Raw genomic sequence first — 20,843 nt, forward strand, 5'->3', positions numbered from 1 at the left:
TATTTTTATGCTCCGTTTTCAGAGGCTTAGGCTACTACTGGCTCCTTTCCCTTTGTTAGTATAAACCTTTTGCATGGAAATGGATGACATAGGTTTGGAAGGCTAGAGCCTTCAAATAGCCTGCATCTAATGATTAGGTTCCTTATAAGAAGGGCACTTTTCATTTCTACTATGTTGTAGGGATTGCTCGTGACATTGCTTGCTTCTAGGCCACTTTTGTACTGAAAGTTTTGTTGCTGTTGCGGCTGAATTTGAATAGATATCAGCGGTGCCCCTTGGAGTAGCAGCTTCTTTTGCTCCTCTATTAAGTGGCAGCAGCTTTTCAGATTTGGCGAAAGGAGCTTGTGCATTACGTGTAAAGGTCTTCTAGGGAGCGCTGAGGTTGTGCAATACATGGTGACTGCAGGGAACTCTTCTTATGGCCATGGCAAACGGCATGCCTGTTGTATCAACACCATACCATTTTGCACTTGAGGTGATACAGGACACGAATGGTATTATTGTTCCCTACAAAGATCACAACAGTACATCGCTTGCCAAAGCTCTCTCAACCTTGCTTGAGGATGATGCGTTGCGCAAAGAAATGGTGCGATCCGTACAAGACGAGATTAGTCCTAGCGCACTCACAACAGCAATGGATAATACTTTTCATGATCTTCTCGCTATAACACCACTGATGGCCGTGCCTTGGGGTCGACCATCATATTGTTATGACCCAGTGACCTGCAAGTTGGGTTGATGTTGACGAAGATATTGGATGGCAGGGTGCTCGGGCACAAGCATTCGTACGGAGATGGGACTGGGATCATGTGGCTGCACAATATGCTGGGCTTTTATCTGAGGAGGAGATAGCACCCCTCAGCGCAGATCCATTTGCAGAAGTACCATCAACTGTTGCAACAGCAAAATGGAATGCGTCTACTATAGCTTTGCCCGACGGCAGCTCCTGGAATTTTCGCTATCTTGCTCCACGCCCAATTATTAATATGGGGGCGTATGCGTTATACATTGACGTCGATGTCCAGGTACGCAAGAGCCCTAAGAAAAAGAATAAGAAGGTTTGCTTGTGTGTCAGCAAATTCAAACACATTTGACTTGTTGCTACAGAACATGGTGGAGGTCATGATTTGAATTTTAACGCAAAAATTGTGATGATGTCGGCAAAATCACACATTTGCAGGGCTTTGTTAGGTAGATGGTATGGAGCACAGTGAAAGCCGTTGAACAATGCTGAACAGAACGATACCACAATCCTACGTAGAAATATTAGTTTCAATTCTGCCGTATTTGTGACCCATTACAATTAGACTTATCATAAGTATGCATGGCTCGACAGGTAAACGGAGCTCTCAATTCCATGGGCGAGCTATTTGGCATAGGGGTTTCTTCAGGAAAATTTTGGGTTTTGATGAACGCCGATATCGGAATCGATTTCGAATGGAACCCGAATACTGTGGCAAGGGGCAGACTGGGCGAATTGGGACTGGCCATTGACATGGAGAGTCTCATTCTCCAGATTACTTGCCAGAATGCTATCATAAGAGCCTCACTCACGTCAGGAGGTCTGATAGACTTGCAAATCGACATATATGATAGGTGCAAAAGCTCCCTTTCCGACATTGAATCGGTTTATTTCATGAATGCAGAGAGATATATTGAAAATCTGATATGCAAGTGGACGAATTGCAAAAAAATACTTGATGGCGGTTGGTATGGGAGTCAAAACTTGTGATAATTTTTAATGCTGATGCCAGGTTTGCCAGCCCTAAGGGCATCCTGGGAGAGATCTTTGTCAACCCCTTCGACACATCACAAGAAAGGACATTGGCTGATATGGAAACCTGGGCGCAATGGCAGACAAGAAACAACTTTATGCTTTCCACGGAGTCCTTTGGTCAAACCTGGGAAGTGCAATTCTCGAGCTCAGGCATTATCCGCAGTAATATAATTTGGTTGCCTGAGAATTCCTTACCAAGAACCCGCTACGATACGACTCTTGAGGTCGATGCTTCGCCTTTAGTTTTTGTATTGGAAGGCCCTCTGTTTGGTCCATCTGGCATTGCACAGGTTTGCTTTCCAACGCACTTTAGAAATGTTGCTAGTGCACTTTCACCAATGTTTGCCGAGTGCACATGACATATTTATTTGCGTACACAAAGCCTCACCAGATATTCAGATATAATGATCCAAACTGAGGATGAAGTGCAACAGAGGAAGGGCTTTTTATGAAAATTACATGGAGATCACTGCTTGTCGTGGTACAGGTGAATAGGCGCTATTGGCTACAGCTGTCTCGCACATTTGACTCCCCTGCTGGCCGGCAGAATTTTCTCGTCTTGTTGGATCCTCAGGTAAGTGAAAGTCACTCCCATGTAATCACGGTAATTACATACATTTATGTTTTGAAGGCATTGGCTGCGAAAAGAGCGCATCATGCTAGGATTGAAGGCCGATCAACATGCCCAACAATGGTCTCAGCATGTGGCAGCCTCACTTGACTACAGACGGACTGTCCTACCTTGATAGTAAACATACTCTAAAAGGAGAAATAGGATAATGACGCTGATTAAATTGCAAACAATAGTTCTACCATGTTGCAACAATCCTAACAACTGGTGGCTTATGCTAGCGGTAAAGTACATATGACTAGTATCCTTATATCATTTGAATCTTCATTGATCGGGTCGTAGAGAAATTATCGTGTCATTCTGCAGGAGCCATCAAAGAGCAAGAGCCTGATGGAGATGGGTGTTTTGGAAACGCTTGTATACGAGGCATACCACAAACAGTCTTGGGAGAAGGCAGCATCTCTTCCAGGGCCAGCTATTTTATTCAGGAATTCATGGCCGCCGAATTTTGCGCCACCTATGCCTGAGTTTTTATACATCCACCAGCAAGCTTTTGAATTCCAAGGCATTCCCTCCTCATGGGTGGACCCCATGAATGAGGTGGCCCAGGAGATATGGGTGCCATCAGAATACAATGCACTTGCTTTTGAGGAAGGCGGCGTTCGCCGAAACAAGATAAATGTGGTCAGCCATGGGATTGAATTTGGTAAATTCAATGTATCTCTGCAGCCTTTGAAATTGCCATCACAGAAAGGCTTCAAAATTCTGTTCAACGGTGGCCTTTTACCACGCAAGGGCATCGATGTGTTGCTGAAAGCCTTCACAAGTGCATTCAAGAATAGTGACAACGTAATCCTTATCATCCACTCGGTCTATGGCGACGATTTCCAACTTAAAGAGATTCTGGCTTTTCAAAATGATTCAGAGATGCCTGACATCCTTCTCTTACAGGATGATTTGTCACATTTTGAGATGCTCCAGCTTTATAAAGCAACCGATGTATATGTATCACCATATCGTAGTGAGGGTTTTGGGCTGACAGTCTTGGAAGCCATGGCTATGGGTCTCCAAGTGATTGTGACGGATTTTGGGCCAAGTGTAGAGATATGCCCTACTGATGTGGCAGCGTGCTTGCTGATTGATACAGAGCCAGCACAATGTACAATTAAACCATGTGGCAATATGACCTTATTCGGACACTCAACAGTGCAACAGCCATCTTGGTCAGAGCCTAGTGTGCAATCCTTGAAGTGTCGCATGCAAGAAGTGTATCAGAATTGGCAAGCAGGTCGGGGGTTGGCGGATAAACTGAAGGAAGACATAATGGCCCATGCAGAGAAACACAGCTGGTTTGATGTGGGGTCTTTGATGATAACGAGGATCTTGCTCCTCCTTCAAGAGTTTGGCAAAACATCACCCGAAATGCCATTGGTCAGATAGCAAGCAAATCTTACCCATATTTAAAGGTTCCCGAATATGCAACATCCAAATCTCAACGTGATGCATATTGAATCAATATTATTGATTTTGTCACACCATCCCCGCTTTGACAGCTTTAGGTGCACCATCATCGTGACAATCATATATATATAGAAGATGCATGGAGCGTGGAATGTGGAATGTAATGGACTACATGCGAATGGGTAACAGGTAGGCCGCAGGTAAAAGGACAGGTCTTGGTGTCGGCCATCTGGCCTGTCAGGTAAGTTTGGCCCACGATTCACAGCTACTGTGCCGTCATCTTCGATTCCGCAGAATGTCTGCATGTTTTTTTGGTACTTTGACAGAGGTATCAGAAGCTACGAGGCTCTCTGAGTGTTATGAGATGCAGGTCACACCGTCTGCTCCGATCAGGATATCACCCGCGTTTTTGCTGAGCACTATCGGCGGCTGGGGCAGCCCACCGATGTGCATGCTGACAGTGACTTTGATGCTGAGTATTGTCGTGTTGTCAGTGAGAGGGTTTTGCAGTATGAGTTGCTTTCTCGTGACCCTTGCCACTCAGATGATGTCTTAGACTCTGCGTTCTCTGTGCAGGAGATCGAAGTGCACTTAAAAAGCTCGCTTGTCACAAGGCCGGCACGGATGACGGCCTTGTGAACGAGCTTCTTAAGTATGGTGGGGGTGGGAAGGCCCTTGTTGACATGTTCCACCGGCTCGCCAGTGTCCTGTGGGCCACTGAAAGTGTCCCACAACAGTGGCGATCCGGTAACATTCAATTTACCGGTGACAATGATTGTCAACATCTTCAAAAAGGGCGACAAGGCGGATCCTGGTAACTACCGCGGCATCACTTTGTTGAATCATTCAACTTGAATGTCGTCGGTAAGTTATACAACAAAGCCCTTGACACACGCTTGATGTCTTGGCTGGAGACTCACCAGAGGTTGCACACGTGTCAGGCCGGTTTTCGCCGGAAGCGCAGTTGCGTCGACCATATTCATAACTTGTCCCAGATTGTCCAGAGCCGGATCCGCCAGGGTTTGCCGACGTTCATCATCTTCAGAGATGCAGCTAAGGCCTTTGACACAGTTTGGAGGGATGGCTTATTTGCCAAGTTGTGGGACACCGGAGTGAGAGGCAAGTTCTGCTTAGGAACCTTTATGCCAACACACAGAGCCGCGTGCTTGTGAATGGCAACCACTCGGACTTTTTTCCCATCCAGCAGGGTGTTGCACAGGGGGACCCTCTGTCACCGACTTTATATGCCATTTTTGAGAATGAGCTCCTAGAGACGCTTCATTCGGGACAGGCCGCTTCAGAGTCTTTCATGGCAGGGATTCTTGCTCTCATGTATGCAGATGACCTGGTAGTGTGTGCTACTAGTGCTACTGACCTGCAAGAGAAGGGCATTTTGCCATGTTTTGACCATGCTAGGAAATACAGATATAGAGCGAATGTCGCTAAGTCTGGTGTCATGATTCGTGGGCCTGCTACCGAGCAGGATCGTGCACACCGCTTCTTTTGGGGTGACCAGCAGATCCCAGTAGTTGAGGAGTTCCCGCACCTAGGGGTACTTGTTTCAGCAGATGGCTCGCATGACGCACATTTCGAGAGGGTGGTCAAGCAGGGTAATGCACGTGTCGCGGCTATGAAGCCGCTTTTTACCGATGCTTACCTTGCAGCGCGTTAAGCGCCTACTTTTGCTGACCGCCCTGCGCCCCTGTCTAGAGTATGCTAGTGAGGTGCTTGTGCCCACCACCGCTCAGTCCAGAGCGTTGGAGTCTGTGCAGCTTAAAGCTGCACGAGTGATTTTATGCTGTCCCACATTGACCGCTTCAGAGGCTGTTAGGGAAGATTTGGACCTGCCTTTGCTTAGCTCGCGCAGAGATGTTGCGAAGCTAAAGTGGCAGCACCGGTTGCAAGCTATGCCTGAGAGTCGCTTTGAGAGGTTCCTATATGGTCAGGAGGTCCCTACAGGTGTCAGGGGTAGGAAGAGGCGGTTGTTGAGTCAAGTGTGTGATGGCATTTGGTCATCATTTACTTCGTTCACACGTGACTGGTTAGATGCAGGTTATTCTGCCTTTGTCACTGCCCTTGATGCTGCTGTTCAGGAGAGGGACACCGCGCTGCTTGCGGGGGTCCTCTCAACCACGCCTCGGCTTGGACTGTACAACCGTGTCACTGAGGGTGCAGGTCTAAAAGAGTATCTGCTCCGGCATTCGGATGGGCATCGGGAGCGAAGATCCGGTTCCAGTTTCGGTCTGGCACCTCCATGCTTGCACACCATCGCGCTGACTACCTTCGCAACCATGCCCACGAGGAGGACTCAGATGCTTGCCCGGCCTGTGCCCACGCAGATGTTATGGAGGATGTGCATCATGTATTGTTTCAGTGTGCAGCCTATGCAGAGTTCCGGACTGCCTTATTTGAGTCTTTGAGGGAGTTAGCTGGAGCTGCGTTGTTTGATGCGTTCCTTGCCTTGTCGCCTTTCGAGCGAGCCGCCTCTTTTCTGAGAGACGATTTCATGTCAGAGGTTCCTGATCAGTTGCCTGCGATCCACCGTCTTGTGGACAGTTTCCTTGTTGACCTCGTGTCACATAGAACTTCTTTGTTGTCTGCACGGTGAATTCAGCTCAATGTCTATCTTAAGAAAGCTTTATGATGACCACGGTTTGTCCTGTGTGTGAGTGACTACACACATGTTTGTCTGTGAGTGTCTGCCCAACTCTGGGTTTTCCTGCAAGATACCCTCAACGTCACCTGCAATGGTGTTGCGTTGCTGGCAGGCCAGAGGCCCCGGATATAGAGGGGTACTCATCCGGGGCAGGGAGTGCATGCATGTATATGATGAGTGAGTGATAGGCTGCAGACTAATGAAGGCCCCGCAGATGTGGCTGCAGACGCCCTGCGTGTATGCCCTATGGCCTCTGGCTTTGGGTTTGCCGACCTGTAATAATTATAACAATAATAATCATAATAATAAGATAGTGCCTTGTGACAACGCCACCGTGACCACCGTGTATATAGTGCCACGTCTCGGTGACGTGATCACCACTGCTATGGTGGCCTACCACTGCCAGGCTGGGTGTCACCACTTGAAGCATAACGTTTCAACTGAGTCTACAGTCTGTGTGGTAATCTCAGAATCCTTGTGTTTCAAGGCCCCTTGGCGGCCAAGGAGCATCTTTCAAGTTGAACGTCATTGTTACTAAGATTAATGCACGTTTTCCAGTCCGACTCTTGCGGACGGTCCTTAAGGACTGTATATAAGTCAAGCAACACCTAAAATATTGCTTTCCAGTCTTCTCGACTCTTGCACTTCCTTCAGCAGTCATATGTGCATTGCACATGTGCATGCATGCCTTATGATGATAGCATCAACGTCAAAAAGAAAGTAGACGCCATCATGGTGCCAGGCACCCTCCCATAATGATGAAACCTGGGGCGTGATTAAGAAGGCAGAGGTCAACCATTCCAAAGGCCATATTGACCTCACCACCTTGAGGGCATGGGTTCACCCATGCCCATTAATCACGAGTTAATGTACTCATTGCACAAAATTTATGAGGATTTGTTGAGTGTCTTCTTAGCATTGCTTCTGGACACCCCTAAGAGGATCATAACTCACATACAGCCTTCCAGCTCTTCAATGGTCTGCCTCTAACCCCCGAAGCCTGGGCCAGTGCCTGACATCTTTTCAAAGTTTGACATCTGATTAAAGATATTCTCATCCGATTCCAGTCAATAGATTTCAAGAATCTTGCTTGAACGCCTGTATACTTTTTCCCTCTCGATACGTATACGGTATACCCAAATGTTGCCCCAATTATGTGGCTGCAGACGCACTGCGTGTAAACCCTAAGATCTTTGCCTTTGGGTTCGCCGACCTGCAAGAATTTTAGTAAAACAAAACATGAAAAAAACGGGGAACTGCGTTCTTTAGCCTTCTATAGCCGGTTTTTCTAAGACAAATGTCTGGCGGTACCGGCGGGATATCAAGCATCCCTTCAACCTAGTGTCTTTCACCGTTCCAGAATTAGTCCAAAGTTATGACCGAACACTCTAGATGTGTCAACACGTTGATCTGAACAATGACGAGTCATACGGATGTGTCCGAGAGTCTCGTATCTATTTCTTAAGGTATTACATGGTGTAATAACGCTTCAGAAGTGTGGCACATAGACATCAGTCCCGCCAGCAATAATACACGGCAATGATGTTAGTTTTCCGCGTCGCCGTGGGTTTTACTGTATTGTGCGCCAGTGTATCCTGGAATGTGTTGTGCGCAACCGATTGGGCTTGCCTGGAACGTTATGAAGCGAATGAGTCTGCAAAGAACATTCCTTTGTATCCCAGGTCGTCACGACGCAGCCGTGCTATGCACTCTGAGGTCGAGCACTGGAATTGCCTGTAGAAAGTGCCCGAACAAAGCTGAATTAACAAACTTAGAACCCACAACGAAGTTCAATAGCGTATTTTTCCAGGAAAACAACCTGACTCAGGCCTTTTTTTGTATTCTTCTTGTCTGTAATGCAGGCGGGTCAACTTCTTAAAACTATGTACGCTCAGAAATTAAGCATTCCAGAAATTGCCATTGAAAGGAGCACTAGCAATTGGGGAGACAGCGAAAGGCTGCGTCGCTTGTTTCGCAAGCTGCATGCAGGTGCACAACTGAAAAGCGTGCATGGAAGTATACGTATCTTGTTCATGCGCCTGAAGAAACCCATGTTAGAACATACGAAATAGAGGAGTTTCAAATTGCCTTGGGCAACCCGTCGGCAAGCTAAGGCGAGACAACTATGATTATTGGCTGAGACCCCAAGGTCTTACTGTGTTTCTCTAACACTGCAGGGGAAGCTATCAGCATGGTCGTTTTGGGTGGGTCCATCACGTGTGGAGGGGACACTCGTCACCTAGAGGAGCAATGGCCATACAGGGTTTTCATGTGGATCAACTCTACATTTCCTCATGCAGATCACACATTCTCAAATTTGTGTAAGTCCGCTACTCCATCGATGGTGGTTGCAGCTTGCCTTCAAAGTAGCCTTCCTGAGGAAGTGGACCTTGTCCTTATGGAAGTGCGCTCTTGCTTACATCCCCGCCAGCACATGTGCTACCAGCCTATCAGACAATCAGTGACAGGTGTATGCTAGTAAATTGTGTGATAGCCTTGTGGGTACATTATTAGAGCTGTAGCTTGTAGTAGTCCATCACATGAGATTGCCAATCAAATTGACAGAAATAATGTGCAGCTTTTGTGTGTTTCAGTACACCGTCAATGACGACAGAGGGGCCTCTATGGGCAATCTGAAGGATCTCCCTATTATGGAGAACGAATGGAGGTGCGTCCACACAAGCCACTTGATGCAGAAAGGTGCATTGCATGGCATGGTCCTTGGGGATGTTAGCATTCATGTGCATGAATTGAGGTTCCGACCATATATAGCAAAATATGTTTCATGCTCACGGCAATTGGTGTGTCCGCAAGGCGTGGATTTGAAAGACTTTTGCGGAAGCTCGTCAAGCTTCCCACTTCGCCCGCACTGCTCTATTTGCATGTCTATCAACCTGCATACATGGGGCGTTCATTCTGGATGAGTGCTGAAATGGAAATGGAGACGATATTGCAGTACTACAGCATTCCCACAGTGTCAGCTCGCAATGCCTTGTACCATCTGCTAATTGCTAAGGCCCATGGCTTTTCAGAGGAGGAAGTGCACTGCGGGGTGCATCCAAATCCGTTGGGCCACAGGTATCCCATCTTCTCATACTCGAATTGCAAAGAGGTCCCCTTCCTTAACATGCGTATTCGTCGTGGTGATAATAATCTGAGCACCGGGCCAACATTCAGAGTTCCTGCAAAATAAAGCCATTGGGCTGCTAAATCAGGGGCATTAGGCAAACTTGAATACTGAAAGCAAGGCACAAGTTTTCGAATCTCCTTGCACTTTATGCGGAATTGTGTAGATATTATGCAGACCTCGTCATAGCCACCTTGCAAGACCACGCCTACATTGCTTACACAACAGCAGAGGAGCACATGGAGGCAACAGCAACTTTTGAAAGCTTGAAGAGCGTGCCACCACCCATGTTGGATCAAAATTGGGATTTTGAGAGCGAATGCTTGTCAGGGGATAGCCTTCATCAGGCACTTGTACCAGAACTAACCCAGGTGAGGAGCATTCCTACCATTAGGTGATAGTGACTGTTATGAAATCTGCTAATCGTGGTGACTTGTAGCATACATTTACATACGTAGATTAAGATCATTTGATATAGGCTGATCCGTCTTTGACTGCGGGTATCCGATACCATGAGTCATTGCAATGGTGCGTTTTGAGGAGCTGGGACAACATCGTGTCACAAATTATCTTAATATTGACTTTGCTGCATATTATCCTATTTCACTGTAGGAACAACTCTTTAAAACTCCTATGGCAAATCCAATAGTGTGCTGCTGCGGTCCTGCCACAGTCAAGAAGTTCTACATCATGACATGCAAAAAGGTTATCCTTTCTTCGGTATCTTTGCAGGACTGGACATTTGTGGATGAGGGCAAGCATGGGCACCCAAAACTGGGCTTCGTTACTACTCAACCTGGTGCAAGCATTGTATTACAGGCAAGTTTAATTCTTCCTTGTCACGTAGTCCAATCTATTATACACGTCCACAAGCAAGTTCAAGAGTGTTTTGACGCCTGGACATGAACGCATATGAAGTGTTTGGCTCAGGTGAACACGACATCAGAACACAAGAATTTCCAGGGCGATGTCCTGCTGGCATTGGGCTACCTAGTGAGCTACGAGCACATGGGTTTCTTTTCAGTGGAATGCTTGTCGGGGTGTGCTTGTGAGGGCATACCTAATCACACTGCCACCCACCAATCCCACAGCTCCATATTTAAGTTCGTCTATTTTGCAGCAACGCAAAACAGCCACTGCCGCCTCAGGATAACATCTCTAAACCAAACGGAGTCCGGGGAACACAAGGTCAAATTTGATTCCATCATGGTGGCCACTGGGATCAGTTCCAATTGGGTGAACGATATGAATCACGTTTACCAAAGTTGATTCTTGTGAGGCCGCAGCTTTTCAAGAACCTTGTCAACGTGGTTTTGACCAGGCCATTTAATAAGCAAATGAGTGTCAATGGAGTAATAATTTACTAGCAACTCGTGCAGTTCTTACCACTCGGACTTCAAATAAAATTCATCACGGCTGCTAAAACATCAAAACAACCACACAATCCTAAATCTTTCTATGCGTGGCCATGCGTGGCGTACAAGAGCCAAGGCGGGCAAAGACATAATTTGCGCTTCTGTGATCAGATACCTCATGAGTACCGAAGCAACTCAGAACACACTGTACAAAATGTTTAAAGTAAAGACAAGGGGTTTAAATTTGCATGGCCTAGGCGGGCCGCTCTCAAGTTTAGAGTCAGAGCATTTGAAGTGAAGGTCGACCTCATCATAGCTCCCGAATGCGTGCAGACTAAATCGTGATGCGTGATACAATCTTACAATAAGTGTGATTACAGATGCCACCGACTTGGCATTTTGAGAAACTTGGATCGAAAATGTTCGTGCCAGGCACTGCCAGCCTGGCTTTACTGGATCCATGAGCATATTTTAGTCAATGTAGCACTTACTTGTTGACTGCATGATTTGCCATAGTTGTGTTCAAACGTTGCGAGTGTTGTATTGCTGGCAGGCCAAAAGTATCGGATATCCAGGGTTATGTGTTCGATATATCCGGTATATCCAGAGCGGTAAAAGGTTGCAATGAGATATGAAACAATGCTAGGCTGAAGACTTATGTAGGCCCCGCAGATGTGGCTGCAGATGCCCTCAGGCTGCAGCTGCGTGTATGCCCTATGGCTTTTCGGTTTACCGGCATGTAACATTAACAATAACAGTAGTAATAAGCAGGGTCACCGCATGCGGGAATGCGAATAATGCGGGATATAATAGAATGCGTGTATTTTACTGCATTTTATTTTTGGGCATAGAATGCAGATAAAATGCGAGGTCCACAAATACGCCTTTCTTCCCCTTTGGGAGACCAGTGAGGATGGGTCCCACCCAGCAAGGCTATGATTCCCTGCAAACATCTTGAGAATACCCAAAAAGGGGCTATTCCTGGAATTGCCTGGTTAAACCAGCATTTTGCCTGGCTGTACCCAAGTTTTGCCTGACAAAACCAAGGCAAAACTATTTCTAACGCATGTTACCGCATTTTACCCGCATTTTATTTTTTCCAATAATGCGTGCATTTTTACCGCATTTTATTTTTGGTATCACCGCATGCGGTGACTCTGGTAATAAGCAATATGAACCTTCGAACCAGGCTTGTAGGATAGGTTGCAGGATAGTTTGATCTACATATCTCAAGGCTAGACTTGCTTGAATTGCAATTCCAATTGCGAATTACTTTTATTTCACTAAGAAGGCCCTCACTACCTACTAGGTAGGATTAGTAGGTACTCCCTTACCAATGATTCCAATGATACCGATGATGATGAGGGCACACCACACTGGTTCAACAAGTTGTCATGCGTCTGCAAGAAGGCCTGAGCGCTTTGGTAAAGATCGTCACAAAAGTGGCTTCTCGATAAGTCTGCAGGTGCCACCACTGCAGGTGACAGTGTCTTCGAGACCCAACTTGATGAACACAGAAGCCAGCACCTGATCTTATTACATCTAGATCCAAACGAGCAAGCCAGACCATACAGCAGCCTTGCCCAAGCAGGAAGTGCACTGGATTCGTCACCACTGGTATCGAGCTGGCATGCCATCCGATCACATCATGAGTGCCACTCACCCCGGGTGCACTGCATCACACATGCTACAATGCCAGATAATTAAAGATGCAATGATTCAACGGATTTTTATTTCAAGTTGAACGCTTTCCAATGATAGGATACCCTTGCATTTCCAATCTCCTGGCATTGTGCTTGTAATGATGGCCCACCAGCGGTAATTTGTGACGTTGACTGGCACACAAGCATTCAATGCAAGTTGCCAGTCCAAATCTGGTATCATAGCATGATGCTGGCGGTCACCGGCATTGTGCGTTGTGGCACACTGTGCCAACGATACACAAATGTGTACACTCGGAAAAGGTGCCACTCTAAAGACGAAAGCTTGAAATTTTCCGGGCCACGAAATGTTGTTGTGTAAATAAGTTTTTCGCTCCTCATTTGACATTCACTGTGTCAACTGATGATACTTCTGTCCATGACCAGGTGGAATTTCCAAAGCAATTCTGGGGCAAATAATTGTCGCCATCATTGATAACAATAAATCAATGACGGCTTCATTAGCATGCAAACCATCTTCAGATTCTTCGTGGACTGGTAGCTCCGCTGTTACGTTATACCCTGGAAGAATAGAGAAACCGCGATTGCGAAATATCGGTGTTGTGATATTGCGCAGCTTCACGTTCATCTCCTCCCACTCAAGACTCTTATGGTGGTAAAAGGCATCTCGCCAGATTAGAGCAGCATTCGGGAACAATGTTGCTATTTTATCAGCAAGCATTTCTGCTCTCACACGAATCTCTTCAAGGAAAAGCGACTCGGGAAATTTGTTGACAGAATACGTACTGATCCAATCACCAACAGTGTGCACCCCCTTGTGCACCACGATAGCGTGTATAGGAGTGTCCTTCTGGCCAGCCAAACGTTCTAGTAAGCGTATATCATCTAACGTGAGCATATCAGGTTTCCAAGAAAATTGTACTAGTTTCCCTTTGGCTGTTTCGACAAACATGTCTTCCCAGTCATAGGCGCGGCCAATTTTATTATTATAATGTGCACTGTGACATCCACGAGCGCAATCAAAGCAACCCCATCCCATCTCAAGGTTGCACGGGTGATGCGATGGCCATGTCATACCAAGGTGAACGATGAATCTGTGGAAGAACACTCGGGTACTAGATCCACCCAGAAACAGAACGTTTTGTGTGGACAAGCATTCTGTGCTGGCAACAGACGCCGTAGGCAGGCTGCAATTGTTTGAAAACCACCCTCCATCTCTCCACGCTCCTTCAAGACACGCGGCGTTCAACGAGCTCACTCCCAGGCACAGGAGAAAAATTGCATGTAAGTGCCACCTGAACTGCGTCCCGGACGGTTGGGCCTGCAAGATTGGTAGTTTTACATTTGGCAGTTTCAACATCATCCTTTGCAATGGTTTCCGGCGAGCCTTTCATCAAGATAGTAATAGGCCCCTTACCATCACCGGAGACGATCAGCGCCAAATGATGCGCCGGGTAAAAAGTTAATTCGCTCACCAAAGTAGTCAGAATGACTTTAAAATAGCCTCGCTGAGTGTCTTTCAAGCTTCACGAATATGAATGGACCTCGGACGGAAGCTGCTTATGCGTGCCAATCCTGAGCCTCTTCCGTTGCGAGATACATGGCCTAGCTACTAGCTATATCACCTCTTTGAGATCATGAGTCATATCATATCGGATACCTGAAGGGTTGCATGACACGTTGCTTGTGATTTGCATCCGTCCCTTGTGGGAGTTATGATCATGTGTGTAGGGTATTCTTTACGTTGCTGTTGTATGTGCCCCGTTTCTGGGGCCCCGTCGAGACAGGGGGATCTGTATCATAGAAGGCTTCAGGGTCCATGATATGTCGACAAAAATGGTCCAAATCACCTCTACGGTGCATAATACTCCACAACACTCCGTAACCTTTCATAAGCCAGATTCTCCGTGTATTATGCCGAGCACCTGAGAGTGCAACGCAACGTGATAAAGCAAACTACACAAGCGGAGGGTGAATCGGGTCGTGATGCGAATGTCATATTGCAGAGTTCCGTGATGATTTCCAGAAAAGGTGGTAGCAAGAATAATCTGCATTTATTCTTGTTCTTCCTCAGTTCCTTACTGTTGTGTCAGACATTGGCAAACAGCTTTGACCGCATTCGACAAATACAAGCGAGTAACGCAAAAACCTACAGCGGAAAGCGAGTATTGGTGTTTTACTTCCCGCAATATCACGAGGTTGAAGAAAATAACAAAGCATGGGGAAAGGGCTTCACAGATTTCACGAATGTGGCGAAAGTACACAGAGCAGCTCATGGCCACCCGATAATCAGACCTTCAGAAAGGAACGGCTTCTATGATCTGACTGATGAGCATCAAAGAAAGTTCCAAGGAGAGCTGGCGCGCAAATATGGCATTTACGGCTTCGTGTATATGCATTACTGGTTCTCGAACGGTCCAGTAATGGACAAACCTCTGCAGCTGATGCTAAAAGACGGGCACCCAAATGTGCACTTCTGCTTGATGTGGGCAAATGAGCACTGGACGAAGAGGTGCGCATTGTCGCAACCAAAGCCAAGTACTTTAAAGTTGCGATGGATGTCGTCTTCGTGATTTATACAAGGCTTTGGGTGGTAGAATGTGTTTCCCTAGACCTGGGTTGCAATGTTTGTGTGTCTTCACTGACGCCCAGGTGGGATGGGTTGGACGGCAGTGAGGTGTACCTAAAGCAGACATACAAATCAAACAGCTGGGATGCACATTGGAAGTGGTTGCTGCAATTCTTTCGCCATGAAAAGTACATCTTAGTGCACAACAAACCGTTGCTACTCCTGTACAGAGCATCTGACATTCCCTCGCTGCAAGCACTGTTGAAAAGATGGAGAGCACTAGCACTGCGAGCAGGATTTGATGGCCTGCATGTCATTCAAATGAACGGTGTGAAATGGACACCAGACGCGTTGGAACAACAGCCAGGAGTGGATGGGGTTGTGGAATATTACCCAAACCTTTACAACGGTCCTCAGTGGCCTGTCAATGAGGTTGTGTCCTCCCCTAAGCATGGCGATGTGCATTATTATGGAGCGCACTGTGGATGGGATAACACACCTCGGCATGCCACGGATGGCAAGTACTCCTTTAGGATTGGGCACCCAAGTGTGTACAAGTATGTATTGAGGCAGAACCTTGCTCGGACCAAGCCAGGAGGGTTTGTCTTTGTGAATGCCTGGAACGAATGGGGGGAGGGTGCGTCTATTGAACCAAGCTTGCAGTGGGGAAGAAGATGGCTTGAGGCCACCCGAGATGCCATTCTAGAAGAGGCAAGGGGTGAGTTTGCTACATTGCGACCAAACGGATTTGCTGCATCTGTGCCTTTGCGCCGCGCTGGGGTGCCCACGCCCAAGGAGCGCCAGATTGGTGGTCAGGGTGGCAACGTGTGCATAATTGTCAGAACTCACCAAGACCACTTTTCTGGCCAGCACAACTTGTACCAACTTCTATCGTCTCTGCAAAGCCTGGAGTACAAAAACTGGCAGGCATTTGTGTCTAGGGTAGACGATAAACCATTTCCTGACCTCCCGCATGTGATTGCCGACATTCATGATGATCGCATCCATGGCGTGGATCTGCCAGCCAATTTTCTCGAAGGTTTCTCTTGGAGGAATGCTGGGTACAAGGCGACCGATGAGATCATTAAGCGGCATTGTTCCTCCAAGGAATTTGATTGGTTCATGGTGACCAACGGCGACAATTTCTATGCCCCTGATGCGCTTAATTACCTACCCAGTGAGTACGACATAGTTTTGATGAATTTCTATGGGCGCTACACGGCCATCAATGAGGTGCTAGGCACAAATGCTACCGTGGCTGGCGTGCCGCTTGAACATTGTTGTGTGCGGTTCAATGACCTCAGATGCACACATGCAGCGCCGAAAGTATCATATTCAGATTTGGGTGGCATCATCTTTAACGCTCCCAAGTATCGTGCGGAGGGATGGAATTTCGAACATTATGATGGGCATTGCAAGACTTCTTGCCACGATGGTGCTCTTCTAGAGGACCTTGTTAGAGCTGGCTGGAAGTACACAAGCCATCCCATAGATGTTTGCGCTTTGTACCACAACACCAACCCAGTCAGCTGTCGGATGCTCGGTGGTACATACTTTGACTCCTTAGATATAATGAAGGCAGGCTGCTATGACATGGCAGATATCCAAGAACAGCCTGTCAGTGCCTTGAGACACATCAATTATTTCAACTTCATGCAATCCAAAGGCTCATGCATATGTGAGGGGTATGATGCCAAGCAAATGTAATATATATGGGGCTCGTAACTTGAAATGAGGTCTTTGATGCATGCTTAATGCTATTCAACGATCAAATTTCAAGTTTGCAGTTCAAGGTTGACTCAAGCTTGCTTGCTCGGAGCATGACGCATTGATTGCATCTCATTACATATGCATCAAATTGAGTCGCAAGCCTGGCCTTCAAACGTGAAAATTTCACCATTCCTGACGGTTTCCTGTTTATGGGTCCAGAAAACTGATTGATCTTAAACCGTGACATCATTTGATGGGAATATCCACACCATGACGGAAGGTTACCTAATAGCTTATAAATATTAGCATAGCTAATATATTGTCACAATTACTGTATAACCCACGGTTGATTGGGTCTTGCTTGGACATGTCGAGTCCATCAACGGGTAGAATTTTGGCAGCCTTGCTGCAGCTTGTCTGCAGATGCACCTTGCTTTGAGCAGGAAAAGCGTGTAATAATAATAACAATAATAATAATACTAGCTATGCTAGGCCACGCTCCCAGGTTCGATCCCCAGGAAAAACACTGGGACTTTTTTTTGGATCGATTTTCGGGTACATCATGTATCCCCATAAATCGGCGAATGATTCGGCGTTGCGGCCGCTCCTGAGACACCCGCATCGTCGCTGTCGAAATCCATCCCGAAATTTCGAGCGGTTTGCTAGGGACGACCCCTCGACATTTGTGTAAGAAGGGGGTGTGGACCTGTAGGCTGCAAGGGTGCAATTGCGAGTTGACAAGGCTGCAAGCCTGTGCATATCGGCCACCCGGCGGGTTCCGGCTGCAGACGGACCTGTGTATGCCCTATGGCCCTGGGCTCTAGGTTCGCCACTCATAAAGATTAAGTTTATGATTATTATTATTATTATTATTATTATTATTATTATTATTATTATTATTATTATTATTATTATTATTATTATGCTACGTATTAGCTCTACGGTATATAGCTTACAGGAATAGAACTTGCCAGAAATAGGAATTTAATGATGGAAAAATAATTCGTAAGTAGCCTTTCAAGGTTTGTAGCAAATCTATGTCAGTGTTTCTTATAAAATTTTCAGCTGAAAGGCAATGTGGCTTTGAAAATGTCCTTGAAAGAGCATTCATGTTCAGAAGTCAGTCAATCAGTCAGTCAATTTTTGTCAGTCAAGTTCTGAAACCACCGAAATGCATGAGGCTGAAGATAGGAGATTGAAGAGATTTTTGGCTCAGATTGGTTTTGGGGACATTCAGCTACAAGGGGGAAAATGTGGCTTTTGCGCGGTTGTGATATATTATAATATATTATTATTACACGCTTGCCTATTACACCTGGCTAGGTGCGATCAACAGTGTTAACAACGTTGTTCGTAGCAACCTCACAGTAATTCCTCTCCAGCAGGGTTTAAAAGCCCCCCAGGCCGGCCCCCCAAGGGATTGGCCAAGCTGCTCCAGGGCTAGGGGCAAGTTTTCAGAGCAACCCCGGGATAATTTCAGATTTGGCCAAATGGCATGAGGGCAACGCCGAGAAATCCACGTGGCTGTGACTTGGGGGTTCCCCTGACTTGTCAGGCAATACGAATCACTTGCAGGCCGGCTTAAAAGGAAAATCTGCTTCTCCCTGTTGAAAAATTTTAGGAACCTCAGGGATGCCCCAAAGTTTCAGCTACTATTACTGCGGCAGGCGGGGGCAAAGCCTCCGCCCGCCCCTGCCCTACTTAGGGGCTGGCCAGACATTTTCTAGGACCCCTGTCAAACCCTGCTCTCCAGCCTGGTTAAACTCTCTCTGTCTTGGCACTTTCGCCACCAATGGTATGTCAATCCAATGGAGTCCAGGTCATCCCTAATCATCCACACTGTGGCAATCATTCCGGGTGGAATATTGGTAAAGGCCAATTTGTGGCTTCCAAGCAAACATCTCCCAAAATTCCTTCAATGGCCACAATCTGCCCCAAATATTTCCTAAAAGCCATATTGGCTTTGAAAATTTTAAAACCCCTAAAAAAATCATTGGATGGCCATACTGATGTGTATATATATATTGGCCCCGGCTGGCGAGGGACGGTGCAAATTCTGAGCACCGTGCGCACGGTTGATTGGGTCTTGCTTGGATCTGGCGAGTCCAACAAAAGGGGTAGGATTATGGGAGCCTTTGAATGCAGCTTGTCTGCAGAACGCACCTTGCCTGTTGGCAGGAAAAGCGAGTAATAATAACAAGAATATATAGATCAATATTGAGCGTTCCTTATATAGCTCTGAGTGTCACTGACTCGGCTAAGATGACTGAGTCCATTATCATATTTACAATATGTACAAACTACTACGGTAGTAGTACCAGTGCAACTACTCTGGAATTGACAGCTTGCAAATGATATGCGAAACATGCATACGTACGCCGCTTGCAGCGATCTCAATCCCGGAGTGGGCCACTATCATAGTATTGGCCTTGTCTGTATGCTTCTTCACCCTTCCGTGCCATGGAAGGGGTGAGCAGGTGGCACTTGTTCAGCAAGTTGCTGTCATTCTGGCAAACTATGATATATCATAGTTTATATGATCCAATGCATCATATTAGTCATTGCTACCATCAATGCAACCCTAATCCCGTCATATGACATGCATGATAATGATAATAATAATAATAATTTATAGTCATTCGCCATTCATACATAGTATATGTATGAATGGCGAACCCAGAGCCGAGAGGGCCATAGGGCATACACAGGTCCGTCTGCAGCCGGAACCCGGCCACAGGCTTGCAGCCTTGTCAACTCGCAAATGCACCCTTGCAGCCTACAGGTCTACGTAGTGCAGGAGAACAAATGCTTAGCGATTTGGCCACCTTAGTTGGAACCTAGTCTTAGTGCAACCTTGGTGGTGCTATTTAGGCAACTACAGTCAGAGCGGAATATATCTACTAGATAGTATATAGGTACTAAGACAGGCTTTTCTTTAGTGCTGGATTAGTTCTGGATCAGGGCCTTAGTAGGACTGGGCTCAGTTGAGCCAGAAGCGAACTATGGTCCGACAAATTGATATTCTACAAGTATAGTACAATTATACAACTATCTGAAATCGACATCGGCACACATGGGACTCTAAAATACTTGACAATGAATGACTGGTCTCTCTCTTCACACAGCTGAGCTCGATAGGAATTCCCTCAAACACATCACTCTCACACACATAGTGGCACTCAACAGAAATCAGTCGGCACTGTACTACAGTGCTGACCTAGTAGGTCATGGACTTGCGCTCAATATGCTCTCTCCATGCCTCCTCAAGGCTCACCGGGAACTAAGTGTCTGCCCATCCTGAGCCCTCTCCCTCACAATGCATGTGGCCAAAGATGTTGCCACTCAAACACTGGAAGACCTCAGAACACTGCCCGGCGGCATCTATACGCTTCTGGGCGTCCAGCCTGCAGCATGCATTTATTATGCAGTGTACTAGCTCGGAGCTGTAATGGCCCCGCTAGCTGTACTGGCCCCGGCTGGCGGGGGGCGTTACAAATACTGAGCACCGTGCCCACGGTTGATTGGGTCTTGCTTGGATCTGCCAGAATTTGGCAGCCTTTACATGCAGCTTGTCTGCAGACTCTGTCTCGACTCGTCGGACGCACCTTGCCTTCGGCAGGAAGAGCGTGAAATAATAATAATAATAATAATAATAATAACTAGCTCGTGAGCCATGCCATGTGCATACACATCTAGCATGCTCTGAATGGGATACCCATCAAACAACCACCCTTCTGGCTCGCCTATCTGGGGCACTGGATATCTGAGCACATTGCGCCACCGTGCAAAGAGTGCAATCAAGGTACGTCCACCTTAGTTGGCCCTTATCCATGGGACTAAGCCTGGATGGCCAGACCTTAGTGCTGTACCGGGACTAAGCTACCTTGACCGAACCTTGTTGCTTTAGTGGGGGCATTGGCACTAAAGCTGGCAACAAGGTAGGACTAAGCCAGAAT

General features: G+C 46.7%; 4 protein-coding genes across 4 annotated transcripts; 2 read left to right on the forward strand and 2 right to left on the reverse strand.

Annotated features, from left to right (window-relative positions):
• Positions 1-8,007: 8,007 nt before the first annotated feature.
• COCSUDRAFT_45613 (hypothetical protein) lies at positions 8,008-10,861 on the forward strand (the record flags this gene model as incomplete). The annotated part of the gene is made up of 8 exons (XM_005642556.1): positions 8,008-8,181; positions 8,328-8,454; positions 8,643-8,728; positions 9,060-9,133; positions 9,280-9,543; positions 9,759-9,963; positions 10,205-10,435; positions 10,523-10,861. 8 exons carry the CDS (start codon positions 8,008-8,010, stop codon positions 10,859-10,861), a joined length of 1,500 nt encoding a protein of 499 aa, XP_005642613.1.
• A 261-nt stretch (positions 10,862-11,122) lies between these two features.
• COCSUDRAFT_34625 (hypothetical protein) lies at positions 11,123-11,703 on the reverse strand. Its single transcript, XM_005642557.1, has one exon. It carries the CDS (start codon positions 11,691-11,693, stop codon positions 11,397-11,399), a length of 297 nt encoding a protein of 98 aa, XP_005642614.1. The 5' UTR covers positions 11,694-11,703; the 3' UTR covers positions 11,123-11,396.
• Positions 11,704-11,782: 79 nt separating this feature from the next.
• On the reverse strand, positions 11,783-13,560 carry COCSUDRAFT_45614 (hypothetical protein; the record flags this gene model as incomplete). The annotated part of the gene is made up of 5 exons (XM_005642558.1): positions 11,783-11,980; positions 12,282-12,406; positions 12,475-12,620; positions 12,761-12,984; positions 13,162-13,560. 5 exons carry the CDS (start codon positions 13,558-13,560, stop codon positions 11,783-11,785), a joined length of 1,092 nt encoding a protein of 363 aa, XP_005642615.1.
• Positions 13,561-13,696: 136 nt separating this feature from the next.
• COCSUDRAFT_49395 (hypothetical protein) lies at positions 13,697-17,578 on the forward strand (the record flags this gene model as incomplete). Its single annotated transcript, XM_005642559.1, has 4 exons — positions 13,697-14,062; positions 14,702-15,120; positions 15,261-16,794; positions 17,393-17,578. The coding sequence occupies 4 exons, from the start codon at positions 13,697-13,699 to the stop codon at positions 17,576-17,578; spliced, it is 2,505 nt and encodes an 834-aa protein (XP_005642616.1).
• Positions 17,579-20,843: the final 3,265 nt, after the last annotated feature.

The sequence above is a fragment of the Coccomyxa subellipsoidea genome, assembly GCF_000258705.1.
Source record: "Coccomyxa subellipsoidea C-169, whole genome shotgun sequence".
Taxonomy (NCBI): Eukaryota; Viridiplantae; Chlorophyta; class Trebouxiophyceae; family Coccomyxaceae; genus Coccomyxa; species Coccomyxa subellipsoidea.

Excerpts from the sequence above, each read along its gene's own strand:
- COCSUDRAFT_34625 (XM_005642557.1), bottom strand. The coding sequence starts at position 11,693 with ATGTTACATGCCGGTAAACCGAAAAGCCATAGGGCATACACGCAGCTG.